Below are 16,231 nucleotides of genomic sequence, written 5' to 3'. Positions count from 1 at the left end.
ATCATGGAAGGTTGCCACCCATCTTAATTCCCATTTCTATTTGAAGAGATGCTAACTAGCTCAGATGACTGACTTAATGAACAGCACTGAGGCTCAGATGGTACCCTTTCACAACAGTCTCTCTTAGAGTTAGGGAGGCCTTTTAGCTCCATAATTAGTAGGACATAGACTAATCAAAAAATAGAAAGCAAAGAAATGAGCAGGAAAAATTTAATTAAAATAACTTCCTGTCAATGTAAACTTAGCAAGGGCGAGCATATGGAGGGGAGCATTTTCCTATCAAGCCTATGAGTAATAATGTGTACCTAAACAGAGCTCTTTTGTTGTTTCAGTGGGGGAGTTCTACTGAAAACAGATGGCATGTGATTTAAATTTACCTTGTTGCACAGGATATATGTTTCCTAGTGGCATCAGAATGATGTGTGATTTGGGTAAATGCTTAGATAGACATGAGAAGGAAACAACAGAAATTCTGTAGATTCGTGATCAGCTCCCATGGTCTTCAAATGTTCAAACGGCCCGTGGCACTTGCCATTGGCATTTTACACAAACATTCCCAGTCAACTGTGTTTAATTTTTTTATAGCAACAGTGCTTATTTTTAGCAAATGAATGTCAGTGGAAGATTGAACTTCAGGCAAAATGTAAAGTTTGCCTCAGAGGACAAAGGGCCAGGCTTATTGCAGTGGAAGCATCTTTATGCAGACCCGTAGGCTGCAGGGATGCAGCGGGGAGAGCGGATGAGCTCGTCCAGAGTGTTGCTGTTTTACTTCAGCGATAGTGAGGGGCTATGGATAAACTCAGAAATCAGTAATGGGGAGAATCAGTACCTATAACAAAAGTGAAAAGAGATTCTTAAAGTTATTGTTTATCTCTATTTTTTTTCTCTGTAGATTTTAGACTTTGGTTTAGCTCGACAAACTGATGATGAAATGACTGGATATGTTGCAACAAGATGGTACAGAGCTCCAGAAATTATGTTAAACTGGATGCACTACAATCAAACAGGTAAACTGTGAAGACCTGCATTTTGCTACAGCTGGACATAGTGATAGTTTTAAATCAAGAGGCAACTCTGTTTAAGGATCTCTCTGATTAATTGTACACATTTCTCTCTCTGTTTTTTGGCAGTCGACATCTGGTCGGTTGGATGCATCATGGCAGAGCTATTGAAAGGGAAGGCCCTATTTCCCGGAAATGATTGTATCCTTAACATAAGACATAAAATGCAGCTATAAAAATACTCTCTAATTCTTCCTTTTTTTCTAATGACTTGAGTGTTTCTGTGGAAATGTTTTTGAGGTAACAAACTTCTTAAAACAGTAAACAATTTTTGCTAATCTTTCTGTTTAGTGGATATGACAGCTGAATATGAGACCCACTGGTAGGAAAAAACCAGTAACAGATGTTCCTAAACAACACTAAGTTACATTTATTCTTTGTTGTGTATCTGTATTTCAATAATAACCTAGTTACGACAGGCCAGATTTCTTCCATATGTGTATCTTACTGAAATAACATACATTAAAACTGAAGCTGAGTAAAGGCAATTTTTTTTGATAGGCTAATATAATTTTAAAAAACAGAACTGCTTTTAGGCTGGAAGTTCCTACAATGAAAACAAATTAACTTTTAGATAATAAGCAAATTAATAGGCATATTGTGTCCTGTTACTAAAAAAAAAGCCAGCAGTTCTAGAAATGCCACAGGAGCAGCAAAACCCTCTCTTTTCTTCAGTGCTGTGCTGTGGTCCCTGCTGGAGCATCAGGGGTTTCCATTGGCGTTTCCTGTGCTGGCAGGAGGGGGAAAAAAAAAGAGACGTTGCTGAGGAGAACAGTAAAGTAAACTGTAGAAAAACACATAATGAGGAATGAGGAAACAACTGTATCAGAGGAGGAAAGCTTTTAATACGAGAAACAAAGGCACATTCTTCTGTGCTGAATACTGACATTGCTCGCTACTCTGACACCCCTCACAAAGCAAATGCTTCTGCTAAAACTAAGCCATTGCCAGGTGCAAAACAACACGAAATTAGAATTGCCTGAAGAGCTATTAAGAGAGCTGAGAGACCAAGTCTCCCTGCTGACCTTTCTGTTGTGCTCAGCATCATTAGGCTCTATTGTAACCACAGGCGTTGTCCAGATGTTCATCATCTGGATGATGACTGTGATTCAGACTGATCACATGATATGTGATATTTGGAAAAATCTATACATCTAGTTTTCAAGAAGTAAGATATTTTTTGCTGTTATAAAATATTGTCTACAATTATTTTATCAGTTTAAATAAAGCTGTAAAATAACCTCGAGTGTCTAGGGAAAATGTAATATATTTTACAGGTCATATATGACAATGAAAAATTAACATTTTCAAAGTTTTTACTCCTGAGACCAATATAAACCAGATTTTTAAAGCTACCAAATGAGAATCTTCCATTTACCAGCCCTCAGATCAGTAATCTAGCCCCATGTGCTGTTCTTCAGAAATCCCTCAGATCACTGAAACATAAATGTGCTATTAAAATTAAGCTTAAGAATATGTTAAATTGGGAACTAGGATGGGAAAGCAACATTTTGCATGCACCTTTCTCACGTACATAGACACCTGAAAGAATCGTATAGTACAATAGAGAATTTCATACTCCAGGACTAGGCTTAAGCAGATATGAATTTGTATCCTTCCATGGACTACAATGGAATTGTCTTGCTGAATAGCTTTAAATGTGTTAACTGTCTGCATGAAAGCTCATTAATTGTTTAAACCCAGAAGGATGATGTGTTGCTTATTTCCCTGAAATAATGCAGATATCGATCAGCTAAAGAGAATAATGGAGGTTGTGGGTACACCCTGTTCTGAACTTCTGAAGAAGATATCATCAGAACATGTGAGATCGCAGCTTCATTCGGTTAACTTTCTATCATCCTTTTCTCTAACTGGCATCGTGCGTCACTGGTTGTGTTACGCAGATACTCTGACTTGGAAATGAGCAAACACTTTAAAATGACCTGTATTTTTTGCTGCTAGAATGCCACCATTCAAAAATTATTGGTTTTAGTGGTACCCAAATGCCTTGACTGTCAGCTGGATTAATTTTGATACTTGTTCTCATGTACTCAGTTTTTGAAAGGAGTTTTGCAATTGGTCCTGATGATCTTTTATTTTGCTACTATACTTACCATTAAAAAATTCAAACTGATGCTCAGCTCAGAGCATTATACAGTTGTTATCAAATCTGATGTCTCTGTAATTTTTATGCTTTCTGTTGTTGTAAGGGATCTAAACAGAGATATCGGATTCAAAAAATGTGTGTTCTGCACGAGTGCGCTTAATTGGATCCCTAATTCAAAACTGGTATTTATTCAACTCTCTGAATGCTTGTGTGAGGTCCACTTTCATGATAATATCTGTAGTTAGCGGTGTGATTTTTAACTCTCCGTATGACTTCCTTAAAATAGTGATCTAGTAAATGAGCAGTTTCCACTTTGTTTCTCTGCTAAAGTTAGGCCTAAAGGATTCTCTGTAAGCAATAACCATGGATATCCAGCTGAGGGGTGAGATATGGTAAAGATTGGTAAAGGCAGGTGATGGACACAGTGTAAAAATTCAGATAAACAGCTCAGAGATACCTCCTGAGCTGAAGCTGTTTTCTTAAACCTTTTCTATATATGCTTCAGACTAATACTGATGGCTATTTTTCATCTTGTGTGTATATTGATGGGTTTTCTTTGAACTTACTAATGGATACACTAGTGGGTTAAGTAAGCAGGAGCAGTAGGAGGGCCAGAGCAACACCGTGTTTCTGGAAGGTCCAAGCATAACAAAACCTCTTTGGCAGGGGCCAACACACAGCCCCAGAGTTTTGTGAGTACCCAGCACTTAGGAATGGCTGGGTCAGGAGAAGGGTCTATCCTTGTGCCAGGGACTAGATCAACCAGCAAATCTTGCTGTGCTGTCCTAAGCGTAGGTCCTTGTGTAGCCTCATAGGTCCTTGTATAGCCTTTAAGGGTTATTAAGATCCTAGCATTTTTGCAGTAATGCATTCAGAGTGGTGTATGCAAATGTGTGATTTACCCACAACTAGCCAGTTCATGAGCTTTTTGATTAGGAGATTAAGGACCATAAATATTTACTGGAGATAGCGTCTGCTTTTGTCTTTAACTTCTTGTGTTTCAGAGCATACTTCAGTGAGCTGCAGGGGTCCCAAAACTGGTTTACGGGGTCTAGTTATACCTTTAGGTCATAGGGAGAACACAAAAACCTGCTAGGTCACCTTTGGGCTGCTGCTACCTGGTTAGAGGAACAATGTTAAAGGAGATACGTACCTTGCTTGGAGGTACTTTCCTCTTGCAAGGGACTGTCTATCCTATTCCTTCATTCTAGTTCTTCTTTACCTTGTACTTTGGCCTTAGTGTTTAGCTATTTCTTAATGTAGCTTGCAGTCTCAGACAATTTTTTCCATTCCTCTAACAGCAAGGTCACAGAATTTCTGAAAGGCGAAGCCTATATTCAGTTATAAATAGAGGGTTAAAGAATTGGAAACTAAGAGATCAACCTCATGGGATGTTTCAGCACAAGTCACTGAGCTGTTTTGTCAGTCTTTCGTGTTAATTTCGGTTTAAATGGTGATTGTATTCCATTATTTTCAGAATAATTTAAATGTCTGGATTCTATTGGTTGGGTTTCTGTGGTGAATATATCAGCAGAGGGGGCAGGTTGCCAAGTATACTTTGATGGGTCTGTGTTTTTTCAAAGGACTTCTGGGCAAAGTTGGAGATAATTTTGACCATATCTTGTTCAGTCATGTTTAGATTAGTGATGTTAATTGATGTCCGTACAGAAACAAATAGTCCCCAAATTCACAGATGTTTGTCATAAGATAAATTTACCTCTTGTTTCTACCCTAGTCCACAGCTTCCATGCAAGAATGTGTGGCAGCTCTCCTTTGCTCTGCCATTCACACATATGTATAAACTAATGTCCTGGAGCACTTAAGTCTGGTATGAACAACTTTATTTCCTTTGCTGTCTTCAGCAGGCCAAGGATGCTTAGCTAGCCTCCTGCACATAGTGTCCTTCTAACAGGATTGCTAAGCGTGCAGGGAGGCATCTGTAACCCAAACATGTTTTAAAAGGATTAAGGTTTGTTCAAAGACCAGCTGGATTTTTTGCAGATTTGGGGACAGCCATTTACCTCTTCAACTGTTCCATTTCAGAATTCCCTGTTCTGCCTGATCCCAGCCCTTGGGACCAGCATTCAACATCATCTCTTGCCGACCTATTTACCTCAGTGCAGAAATTCATAGCTCACGTATGTCAAGCTGCACGCTGACGTTTGTGGGTCCAACACGTGGGTAGGCTTTTCCTAGCTGAGTTTGGGTGAGCCTTTCACAGCCACGGTGACAAAGCAAGCTCTAAATTCTGTTAAACATCTGAATATCTGCATCCTGGGAGTATCAGGATTTGTTCTTTCGTTAGTGAAGTTACTGTTTGACAGAAGAGAGAGAGGAGGGGAGGACGCAGATCGGATTATACCACTGCACTGAGGGTAACTAAAAGATGATTTAGGTTGCAATTTCTGGTTGAACGTTACATGCACGTGCTCCCTGGGGATATGCTGCAATGAACCAGTAAGCGTCGGTGAAATCGTAAGTGCTAACGCATAATCCTTAGAGGAAAACATACCTGTTTATAACTCTCCTGCTTATTGTGCAATATACAGGAGTGACTCTTTAAAACAAAGTCATACATTATGGTTTTATGTAAAGAAGGTTTCCTGTGTATAAGAAACATAAAAAATATTACCTCTGGTTTTTTAGAATTGATATTGTTACTGTTGGCCAAATCTAACCTCTCTGCATGTGGTATGTATATTGATTTATTCCTAGGCAAGAAAATACATTGAATCTCTTCCACATATGCCTCAACAGGACTTGAAAGCAGTATTTCGTGGTGCCAATCCATTAGGTAAGAAAGTCAGACTGATATAGATTAAATCTTTCACTAACATAGGAACTCAAGCTTTCCTTTGCTATATGATCCCATATAATAATGACCACACCAGTGAGAAGAGCATCACTTAACCTTTCATCCTGAGAATGTTTTCCCTTCGTGAAGCCTGTGTCTTTTGTTTCTGATGGAGATTACGGGAACCTCCTAAAGGAAAACAGTCTGTAAGTGAAAAGCAAAACCCAGCTCTATATAGTAGGAATAAATAAAAATGTCACAGGGTCTACACTAGAGACATCACTTCTGGCTCAGGAAGGCCATGACCTGTAAATTGCTGGCAAGCAAAAGAATATACCAGGAAGCATAGCTGTTTGAATGACCCTTTTGAGTATTATTTCCTAGGAATGTATCAGCCATTGTTGGACACAGGATACCGGGCTAGACAGGCCCGTGGTCTGATCCTGCACAATTGTTTTTATGTCTAACCAGTTGGTTCTGCCTGTGCAAAAGAGATATTTCTGTGAACTATTTCTTGTGACATGGCAAATGAGACATTTGAGTCACTAGAGTCATCTTACTACAGAGCCTGGTCAGTTCCATCGAGTGCACATTAAAACGTTGTATACAGGAAAGTATACTATGAGTTAAAATGTTCTGAATTTTTTCTGCGTATTAAAAGACAATTTTACTTTTACAAATACAAGTAGCTGTGAACACTTTCTGATAAAAAATTGGATTTATTTCCATGAAGTACATGAGACCATGCTACATATTAATGTCATAAAGGCAAAGTAATGACAGTGCTTATATGAAAACGCTAAAAATCATTCTTATATAATATTTTAAATAGTTATTATAAACTTCCCATATCAAGTCAATTTCAGCCTTACAGATCTCTCTCATTTCTAATATTCTGCAACTTCAAATATATTTTATTTATCCTGGGTCCTATAAAGCGGCTTTGGGGTTTTCATCTGATTATATCATTGGTGCAGCTAATTAAAAGTGTTATCTTACAAGCAATTTTAAGTTACTTACATTTGCACTGATGAGGACCAAATTAAGCACACGATGCACAACACAGGATATTTAACTTTTAAGCACGCAGAGATCTTTTCAGAATGAAGGCTGTGGGTGTCTGAAGACGAGAATCAGATACCAGATAGATTATAATGAACCTTTGGGCATACCACAAGCAAACCAGAAGCTTCCTTCAGCTCTAAAAATTGTACTCACAGTATAAAATCTTTAAAACTTATTTGTTATACTGCCTAAATTTTGTGGGTTTTCCAATAACGTTAACTGTGTTTAAGGTGAGTGAAAACAGATTGTGTGTAAACAGTTGCCTTCTCTTATTTCTACATGGTCTCTTCTGGCTTTGAACCATGTTTCTCTTTTTCCCTTAGCTGTAGATCTTCTTGAGAAGATGCTTATATTAGACAGCGATAAAAGAATTACTGCGTCGGAAGCACTTGCACATCCATACTTTGTACAGTATCACGATCCGGATGATGAACCTGAGGCCGAGCTGTACGATGAGTCAATAGAGAATAAGGAGCGAACCATAGATGAATGGAAAGGTAACAGAATTGCACACATTAGTTAAATCATGCAGCAGAACAAAACCTTACTTAAGTAACAGTTTTCCTCTGTTTCTAACCAGAGCAATTTGAACTCTTAAGCCTCAGGGAAAGAAGATAAGTCCATGTGTGTACTTGTGGGAGTGGAAAGGTAGAAGGGGTTGTGTTTCCTCTCTGGATTTGGCTCCCTTCCTCTATCCTATCATCTCCTCACTAGATTCCCTATAGCAGGTTTAATCTTAACTAAAAGCTGATGCTATTTACCAGGTAAATACTGCACGTTCTGTCTTGCTTTTGATTTTCTAAGTCAGATCCTCAGCTGCAGTAACTGTCCTAGGGCAAGTGACACATTTGGGATTCTGGTCTAGCTTTGTTCAGAACCAGAAATGAATATTTCCCACATAGATGTGTATTTTATTAATCATTCTTTAGATAGCCGAGTAATTAGGATTAATAGATAACCCACGCTATTGATCCTGTTTGAGGTGAGAGTTGATGATTTGACTTGGGAGTGACACTGCAAAACCCATCCTTGAGAAATATTGCAACAACCTTTTTTTATTAGTTAATTCCATGCTTGCATCATGATCATATTGCACTGCAGTATCACGGAAGTAAGGTGGCTAAACACGAAGTACATGGAAAAGTACAGTCCAATTTCATCATTGTCTAATGAGGATATATTATGCTAAAAATACCTTACTAGACATTTTAAATTGAGAGTAATGTTCTAGGAAACTAATTGTTCCTGTTTATCAATATATTCCTTTCCTTGGCTTAAGATGAAGTATGTAGTCTATAAGATAAATGGTCTTCTGTTTCTATTTTTATATTCTATAACTTTTACTCCAGAAAGGTTTGATAAAAATGTATTAGCATAGTGGGTAGGTTTATGATGGATAATACCAACCTCCCATGCCCTTCCACTTGTGCCATGTTTTATGCTGGGCATTGCAGGGCAGCGAAGCAGACTGACTACAGCAAATAGATCTTAAAGAAAGATAGGAGCAGGGTCATGGGTCTCTCTACAATAAAGCAACCTCCTAGAGCCCTGAAAAGGGTTTTCTAGAAGCCTACTGCATCTGTACAATCAAGGAGGATTGACTGGTATCACTCACTCCTTACACATGCTCTCCTCTGCAAAACCTGGCAGCATCCAGCACCGCCCATACATCTTGGTTATTGAGAGACATGTGCAATTTGCTGCTGTACTTAGGAGTGGATGATTTGTTTTCTGCTACTTTTTCAGTTGGTTTGAGTCTTTAACAGGAAAGTTTAACAATTTCCGAGTCACGAAGCCGATTTCTGTTTGTGACGAAACTCCGTTGAAATTATTTCAGGAACAAACTTAGCTTAACACTTTCTGAACTGAAATAAGGACTTGAGGGTGAATTCTCTAGGAAGGACAGTATTGTATTTTTCTACATCACTGTCCTTACTAGAACTGCCGGTCAAATTCCTTCTTTATACAGGGGTTAAAAAGGGCCTGAGACAAAAATCTCAAAACTGGCACGGGACATGCAGCTCTTCATCCTGGCCATATTTTTATCTTGGGGCATAAACTTTTTATTTTCAAGTACAGTGTGTGTCACATTTAAGTAAGGTGACATGAAAAGTGACCATTTGCATAAAATGTTTGTATTGTTGATGAAATATTGACCCAGTTTCTCAAGATGTCACTGGTGTGTTTCCCCTCTTCTTTCTGTTCAAATTAAAAATCGGTGGCGCTTGGTCCCACGAGGGACTGAGCACCAAAGTAAAATGAGATTTCAGACACTTTGTCTTACACGTTACGCACCTAAGAGTTTCCTTGGCCTCCATTGCACACTGCTGAGGCTGGCAGCTCAAGCTGATAGATTTCTTTCTGACATGTTTAATTAGTTAGAAAATATTTCAACATTTTAGAGGCCAAGAGTATGTGTTTCAGAGTTGAATGCTATGCACTCTCTCCCCTTAGCTGTTGCTCCAGTTGCACATATCTCAGTGTAACACCTGTACGCTCTGCTCAGTAGGTGGCATGAGGACCAGGTAAGGAGCTTCATAAACATACACTGCACAGGCAGCAGGAATAATTTCTAACACAGTTCCAGGTGTCTGATTTGTGGGGATGCTGGCTTCCTCCGAGTTCAGTCAGGACCACTCTAGCTCCTACGTGGCTGCTGTGACCAGATGCTACTTAATATAGCGGCAAGTCAATCACTGAGTCACCTAACAAATACTTCTGCCTCAGGGGTTCTGCACACAGAATTTCTTTCAGAGAAATCCTTCACTGAAGCTGGCACACTGGTCACCGTACACCATGCCACAGCATAACGCAACCAGAGCATAAGCAAGATTCAGCCTGCAGATTTTTGCATACTTTTTAGAGGAGTGCTGGGTCCATTTGCAGGTGTAGCAGCTGTCTCAGATCTGTTTAATAAACAAGCTAATAGGTGCAAATTTGGTATGATTTAAACTCAATGTTGGGAAAAGAGAACCTGAAGCAATGCATTGTTAGCATATATTTATGTGTGAACAGGATTTGGTCCCGCTGACGACATATTCCATTACTGTGCAAGGCACAAAACAGGACATGACTGTGTCAGCATGAAAAGATAAAGGGCTATTCCTAAAGCAGGGTAAAATAGCAAGGAAACCATGTTTCCAGCTAAGCCCTTCTTGTTGAAAACAAAACTGTTACATGCTTCTAAGATAAAAGAAAATTTTTTTCATAGAACATTAAAATTCAGTTAGTTATAATAAAACATTAAAAAAAAACCAAAACCTAGATTCCAAGGCATTAGCGCAGAATTGCAAGTGATTTATGTTAAAGGCAATTGACTGAGAGATGATAAAGAACATTCTCTGCAGTTAAAAGTGTACATTTTAAAACCTGTTTGGGTGCTTTTATAGATTCCATTTTCCATTACATTTTGTCTGTTATTACATCATTTTGGCAGGTCATCTGACAGCATAATTGATGTTTCCATTTCAGGGCCTGTGTGTTTTAGTAATTAGCTGAAGGGGACAGACATGTTGTACAATAACAGTATTTGTGAGTCTAATTTGTAATCTGAGGTTAACAGAAGGATTCCTGGTGAACTCGGTCTGGTTTTGGATCTGGACTCTAAAAAGGCTGGAAATACAAACTACAAGTCGCATGTATCCATAGAACTGTTTTGCCTGGAATATTTTTCTTTTGAAGAGAATACCACATAATTCTTCTCTTTCCCGTACACCCTCTCTACAGAACTCACCTATGAAGAAGTGATTAGCTTTAAACCGCCCGACTTAAAAATGGATAGCCTGGAGATAGAACAGTGAATACAGGCAGCTCTGTCTTGCCTTGCTGCACTATGAAGACTGCTAAATATAACCATACAATTTAACCTGTGGTCAGATGTAGATTTTACTGTCCAAAGATGTTGGAGAAGATGTGGAAAAGCAGATGCATTATACAGAAGCCAGATGTCTGGTTTGGGTGGGGCTTTTTTTGCCTTGTAATATGAATGTATTCCCAACTCACAAAGGGTGATAAAGAACTGCTTCATTCTGACAAAATTATGCACTGAGTTGTGTCGAGCTGTGTGTTCTGCATGTTTCATTTTATCAGTTGTATTGCCAAAATAAAGGTGACTTTTTAAATTAATTTTAAAATTGTACATTTAAAGCATGAATGTATACAAACATAAACATAGAAGTCCATACAAGCAATCAGGTTTTTTTTTCTGGCATTTTATCTGTCTGTTTTCATATTATTTATAGTTAGTGCCTTTATGAAGAGAGGGGCGTGGTAGTGAGGTAGACAGAATTTGCATATGTAGTCATATCTGTGGTGGTCGTACAAATTTACTGGATGTCTCTCAAGCGATCTTAACACCAACTGAAAGTCAGTAAAAATAAATCTGTGTCTTCTGTTGCCATTCAAGTGTCTGTTCTCGTTATTTTCCCCATGTATATATATATTTTTTAATCTGCACAATACCCATTTGTGAGACTATTTCACTTCCCGATGGTACTCCTAACCACGCCATCAGTGGAGTGCTGGTGCGTTTGCCCGAGTTTACAGGAAGGTGCCCTGAAGGCACTGCGGCAGATCTCTGTAGTCTTCTGCCGGCTTCAGCAAAGGCTGTCGCACATGGCAGTGCAAGAGTACTCAGTTCAGTTTGCAGCTTTGAATTCCATATTCCTCATTGTCTTATTTTCCTCCACATAATCCTTGGGAAAATAATCTAATAATTGCCGTTGGAAGACACGACAAAACAAGATTTAAGAATTTTTTTGTGAAAAAATATCCATCTCATCAGAGTTTCTTTTTAAGCAAAATTTTAAAGGCTTTCCAGCTCTGAAAAGTTGGAAAATTAAATAACAAATTGCAGGATCCAGCAGATACTGAGATTTCTTAAAGAATTAAATGTATCTGATTCCCCCATTGAAGGTATAACACTGAAACAGGAATATCCTTTGGTATGAGGCCTCTTGTGACGGCTGTGTCTTTCTACATACTTGTGATTCACAGTTCAATGTTGTTTATTTTTGTGTCTTGTTCTTGCTTTGTCAGAGTCTTATTTTGGAAGTGGCTTTTTATAAAGCTACTGTGATTCTGTGATAATATTTAGGTTTTCTGTAGCTCTTGTCATTGAGATTCAGTTGTACAGCTATTACATGAGGTAATGAATTCTACTGCGTTTATTTACCTTCCTCTGTATCTTTTTCTATGTAAAAATAAAAGCTTTTTCTTAATAAACAGATTTTAAAAAATCAAGTCCAAGAACTTTGATTTTTCCGAGATACTTGATACATTGTTTGTCTTCTTTGAGAAATAGAAATAAGCATTCCCTCTTGAAAATGTGCTCCTAATTTGTGGACTAAGTGCTGGACTGGTTTTGATAATGTGGGCCATTTATCTGATACTTGCATCTAGTGGAATACAGCCACTTGTATTCAGTTTGCTGCAAGGGATATTAATCTGAAAGTAAACACCTCTGTGGATTTCTTGCAAGTCCGCTGAAGTGCTGTCTGGCTGTCATTACTGTAAATCCTTAAATTATTTGTCTGACTACATAGTGAAAATAATCAGTCATGTCTTAAATATATTTTTTCATTTGTTTGTTTACCAGTGAACAGAAAAGTAGCTCAGTGCTCTATTTTCTTTGATAATGAGCTCGTTAGCCTGTTCTGCTGCTCTGTTCCAGCTGGAAGAGCAAGGATGAAGTAAAGAGATTTCACAAGAACCTCCTGCATCCAATGATAATTAATTTTGTGTGGGATTTGTCCCATCATTTGTTTAATCTGGTTTCCTGCCTATGAGGGTTGCCATCACCAAATGTTTTGAAGGATGTGTAAAACTGTCGTAGGCAAAGACCAGAGAGTCTGCTCTTGCCATAGCTCTGCTACCTGAGGTGGAAAGAAGGTTTTACTTCACTTCCAAAATTTGTGTTCTGGCAGCTCTGAATCTTCCTCTGAATATTTCCTTTTACATTCAGAGATGTAGGGTGTTTTCTGGAGATAAATTATGTAGGAAGAATACAGTCATAGCAACATTTAAACTAATCAAAGGTGACAGTAATGGGCAAAAAGGGCTCAGCTATTTTTAATGACATACCATCAAACCCCATAAATCATCTCATTTTAATGTCAAGAAAAACAGTAGGGAGAGAGAGACATCTTTTTCCTAGATTTGCAAAATGAAGGCAATTTCTTAGACCTCAGAAGCCACTAATTAAAATATTTTTCTAGAGCAGGTAACCGGCTCCCTTGTGGTAACCCAACGTGGGACTGCAGTGTGGCGAGTTTATCAGTTTACAACAGCAGGATAGGGTAATTGGAAAAATGGGACCCCACTGGGACAGAAAGGTGGAAGGCTTAGCACTAACAATGCTTATCGTTTGAATAGGGATGGAAAAAACCATTTGTCAACCAACACAAAGAGGCGAATGGAGGTAAACATCTAGGAGTCAGGGCTTTGTCAGGCTCGGCAAACCTGTATGGCAGATTGCTTAAATTTTAAAGAGTAAATAAATATAAAAGTAAGGATTTTATCATATTAAAATTTATTTGCTAAGAATTTCTTTAATGAAGGCATTGTTTACATGGCCCAGATTTTATTCCAAAACTTGTAGTGGAGCCTGCTTAAACTGTGGGCTTTTAACCTCCTGACACCACTCTTGCTCTCATTATTACAGTCGTGCTTTTGTAGGTCCTCTACACATTGCACGTATGTTTGAGGAGACCGCTGTAGGTTTTAGCCCACACTAAGTTAGGCTGCTCATCGTCCCTGACCACCTGCGAAGCACAGGAGGGATGCTCAGAGGAGCATGGCTGGGCAATGCTAGCGGAGGAGGTGGCTCAAGCTTCCAATGGGGGAGAACTCAACTCTCCGAGGGCTTTCTCTGGCTAATTACTGTCATTGTTAACAATTTACTTCTAATCTGAATTTACCTAATTTCAGCTTTCAGTCACAAAAGCTTGTTATCCCTACACCTGCTGAATTGAAATCACTTCTAGTGTGTATTATCTCACTCTGTAATCACTGTTCAGTGCAACCCCAAGTCTAGTAATTTTATCATTACTAAAAGCAAAAGCCCTTGCAAAAGGAAAAAGAAGCCTTTTGCATGCATCTCAGCCTTCTGACATGCCTAAGTATACACTACACTTCTTTTAAAATCCGCATCTTTATTTTTTAAGCTGTCTACTTCACCAGCACTGAAGCCCAGCAGCAGGAAACTGACCTGCCACAGCCAAAGCAGAAACAAAGACAAGACTAAAGCAATCTCTAATTTAAAATGTGCTAATAGAAAGGAAAAACAAGGATGGATTAGAGGAAAAGCACAGCACCAGAGGGTATCACATACCATAAAACACAGAATTCCTTCCTCCAAGAACATATAAAGTGGCTATACAAGTATGAAACAGCAGGTTTACTAATAACTTTGGGAATTTATAGGGGGGAAAATAATAGGAAATTAGGTAATCAACACTGATATATGAAAAAATATAGCATGTTCCAGGAGGTCAAGAGCCATTAATTAGACAGCATTGTTGCAGAATTCCCATTAGTGTTCTCACCGTGTTTTTGATGTGGGGCAAAAGATGAAAGCAAGAAGGAAGGAGGGTCAGTACGCTGCAGGATCCAACGCAGCAAGCTCACCCTAGGGACAGGAGGGGGACAACCCTTTCAAAGACAAACTGCTGGCAGCAAAAGCACCTTTGACAGAGGTGGGGAGCAGTCAATACAAACGTCACTTCCTTCCTTTCTTCCCGTCACATGTCCTCCTGGATCATACAAGAAAACAGACCTCTGCCTGCCCGACTCTCGGGACCTGGTCAAAGATCGGTCTGTTCAAAAACTACCATATGCAGCTGCAGGTACAGATTACTTAAGTATCCTTTGCCACACCTGCAAATTCCTGACTTGGCCCAAGAGTCCCTGCCAGATGAGCAATGGTAAAGATTTAGCTCTTCCTAAAAGAGAATTGCACTGTAAAGTGGGTAAACGATGTCCTTTGGTAGTAGCAGAAAGGAATTCAGCCTCGGTAAGTTCAGTCTCCTTAGGAAGGAATTAATAGCAACACCTCTGTTTGCTTTAAAAGCCGCTGCTTGTTTCTCTTACATGTGAATCGTGCTGCTAGTGTTTATGGATGTAGTGCAATTCTCTAAGGCTGGTCCTTAGAAAATTGGCACGCTTGCACAAGTGAGAGTACCAAGTGTCATTAATTTATGAGTCTAGGCAAAAAGCATAAGGGTTTTTAAGGGACTAGCACCAAGAGACTCAGAAAGCTGCATTAGCGCAGCTGCCACTGACCTTGTTTCTGCTGTAAGATAAAATATTGAACTGATATGCCTAAAAGGGTCTAAGTTTTCCCTACAAGGAGGGAATATATTGTGAGCTTCCTGTGTGAACGCTGATTTTTCAACCAATCCGACACTTATTCCATTAGACGGGAAATTTCTACATAATGAGTGAAACTGGTCAATTAGGCTTCAGTCTTGCATGCATACAAATGCTTCATCTTGCACTCACCTAGTCCCCCAGCTTCATTAATTGTCACAAATTAAGATGTGTAGCGTAGCACAGAGGTTTTAGCTAGTCCTTTCAGGTTCCAATTTGATCACAAGTAATACTGAACGCAGTAGAAATATTGAATCACTGTGGTGGCCCTGAGGTAAATATATGTTAAATCTGCCTTAACTGGCAGCCTCCACCGAGCCACACTTTGCACCTTATAGAATAATATCCTGTAGATTAGCACTAAGATAATATATTCCTATTTCATACTCATTTATTAATAGAGCCCAAAGGCTCAAATCAAGAATAAACCCTAGTTAGGTTATATTCCATGCAAAAATAACACACGGTGCACCTGCCCTGTCCAGATCTCTGGAAACACAACAAATGAGTGCAACACTAAGGAGGATAGGAAAGATGGGGTAAGAGTACCCCCAAGTTTTTGGTGATTTAAATGTGTGATGTGCACCACTATGTAGTGACAAATAAGCACGGCCATCAGTCAGTGATATACCTTAATGCTCTTTTCGTATGATCTTAGCATTGAAGTAAGGAAACTCTTCAATGCAAGAGTATTTTTTCCTCTGTGCACAACAGCACCTCAGACTGCAACAATCTGTGATAGTTTAAAAACTAAACTCCTACAGTTTATTGTAGGAATGATTACAAGGAGGACCTTTAGCCAGGCCTTGAGGAGAAAGAGTTGGGCGAGTGTTAAAA

At 39.0% G+C, this 16,231-nt stretch overlaps 1 protein-coding gene across 3 annotated transcripts in view; it reads left to right on the top strand.

The window, feature by feature from the left end:
- The window catches only part of MAPK11 (mitogen-activated protein kinase 11), a 32,135-nt gene extending 20,709 nt beyond the window's left edge, over positions 1-11,426 (top strand). For all 3 annotated transcript variants that reach the window (XM_064446029.1, XM_064446048.1, XM_064446038.1), the window contains 6 exons: positions 893-1,007; positions 1,131-1,202; positions 2,804-2,883; positions 5,884-5,962; positions 7,351-7,524; positions 10,754-11,426. In XM_064446029.1, the coding sequence (XP_064302099.1) occupies positions 893-1,007; positions 1,131-1,202; positions 2,804-2,883; positions 5,884-5,962; positions 7,351-7,524; positions 10,754-10,827 (594 nt within the window). In that variant the 3' untranslated portion in view covers positions 10,828-11,426. The remainder of the gene's footprint in view (positions 1-892; positions 1,008-1,130; positions 1,203-2,803; positions 2,884-5,883; positions 5,963-7,350; positions 7,525-10,753) is intronic.
- The last annotated feature ends 4,805 nt before the right edge of the window (positions 11,427-16,231 follow it).

Source organism: Phalacrocorax carbo, chromosome 1, assembly GCF_963921805.1.
Source record: "Phalacrocorax carbo chromosome 1, bPhaCar2.1, whole genome shotgun sequence".
NCBI classification, from domain to species: domain Eukaryota; kingdom Metazoa; phylum Chordata; class Aves; order Suliformes; family Phalacrocoracidae; genus Phalacrocorax; species Phalacrocorax carbo.
The sequence above is the reverse complement of the archived record's forward strand: the minus strand, read 5'-3'. Positions and strand labels throughout refer to the sequence as shown.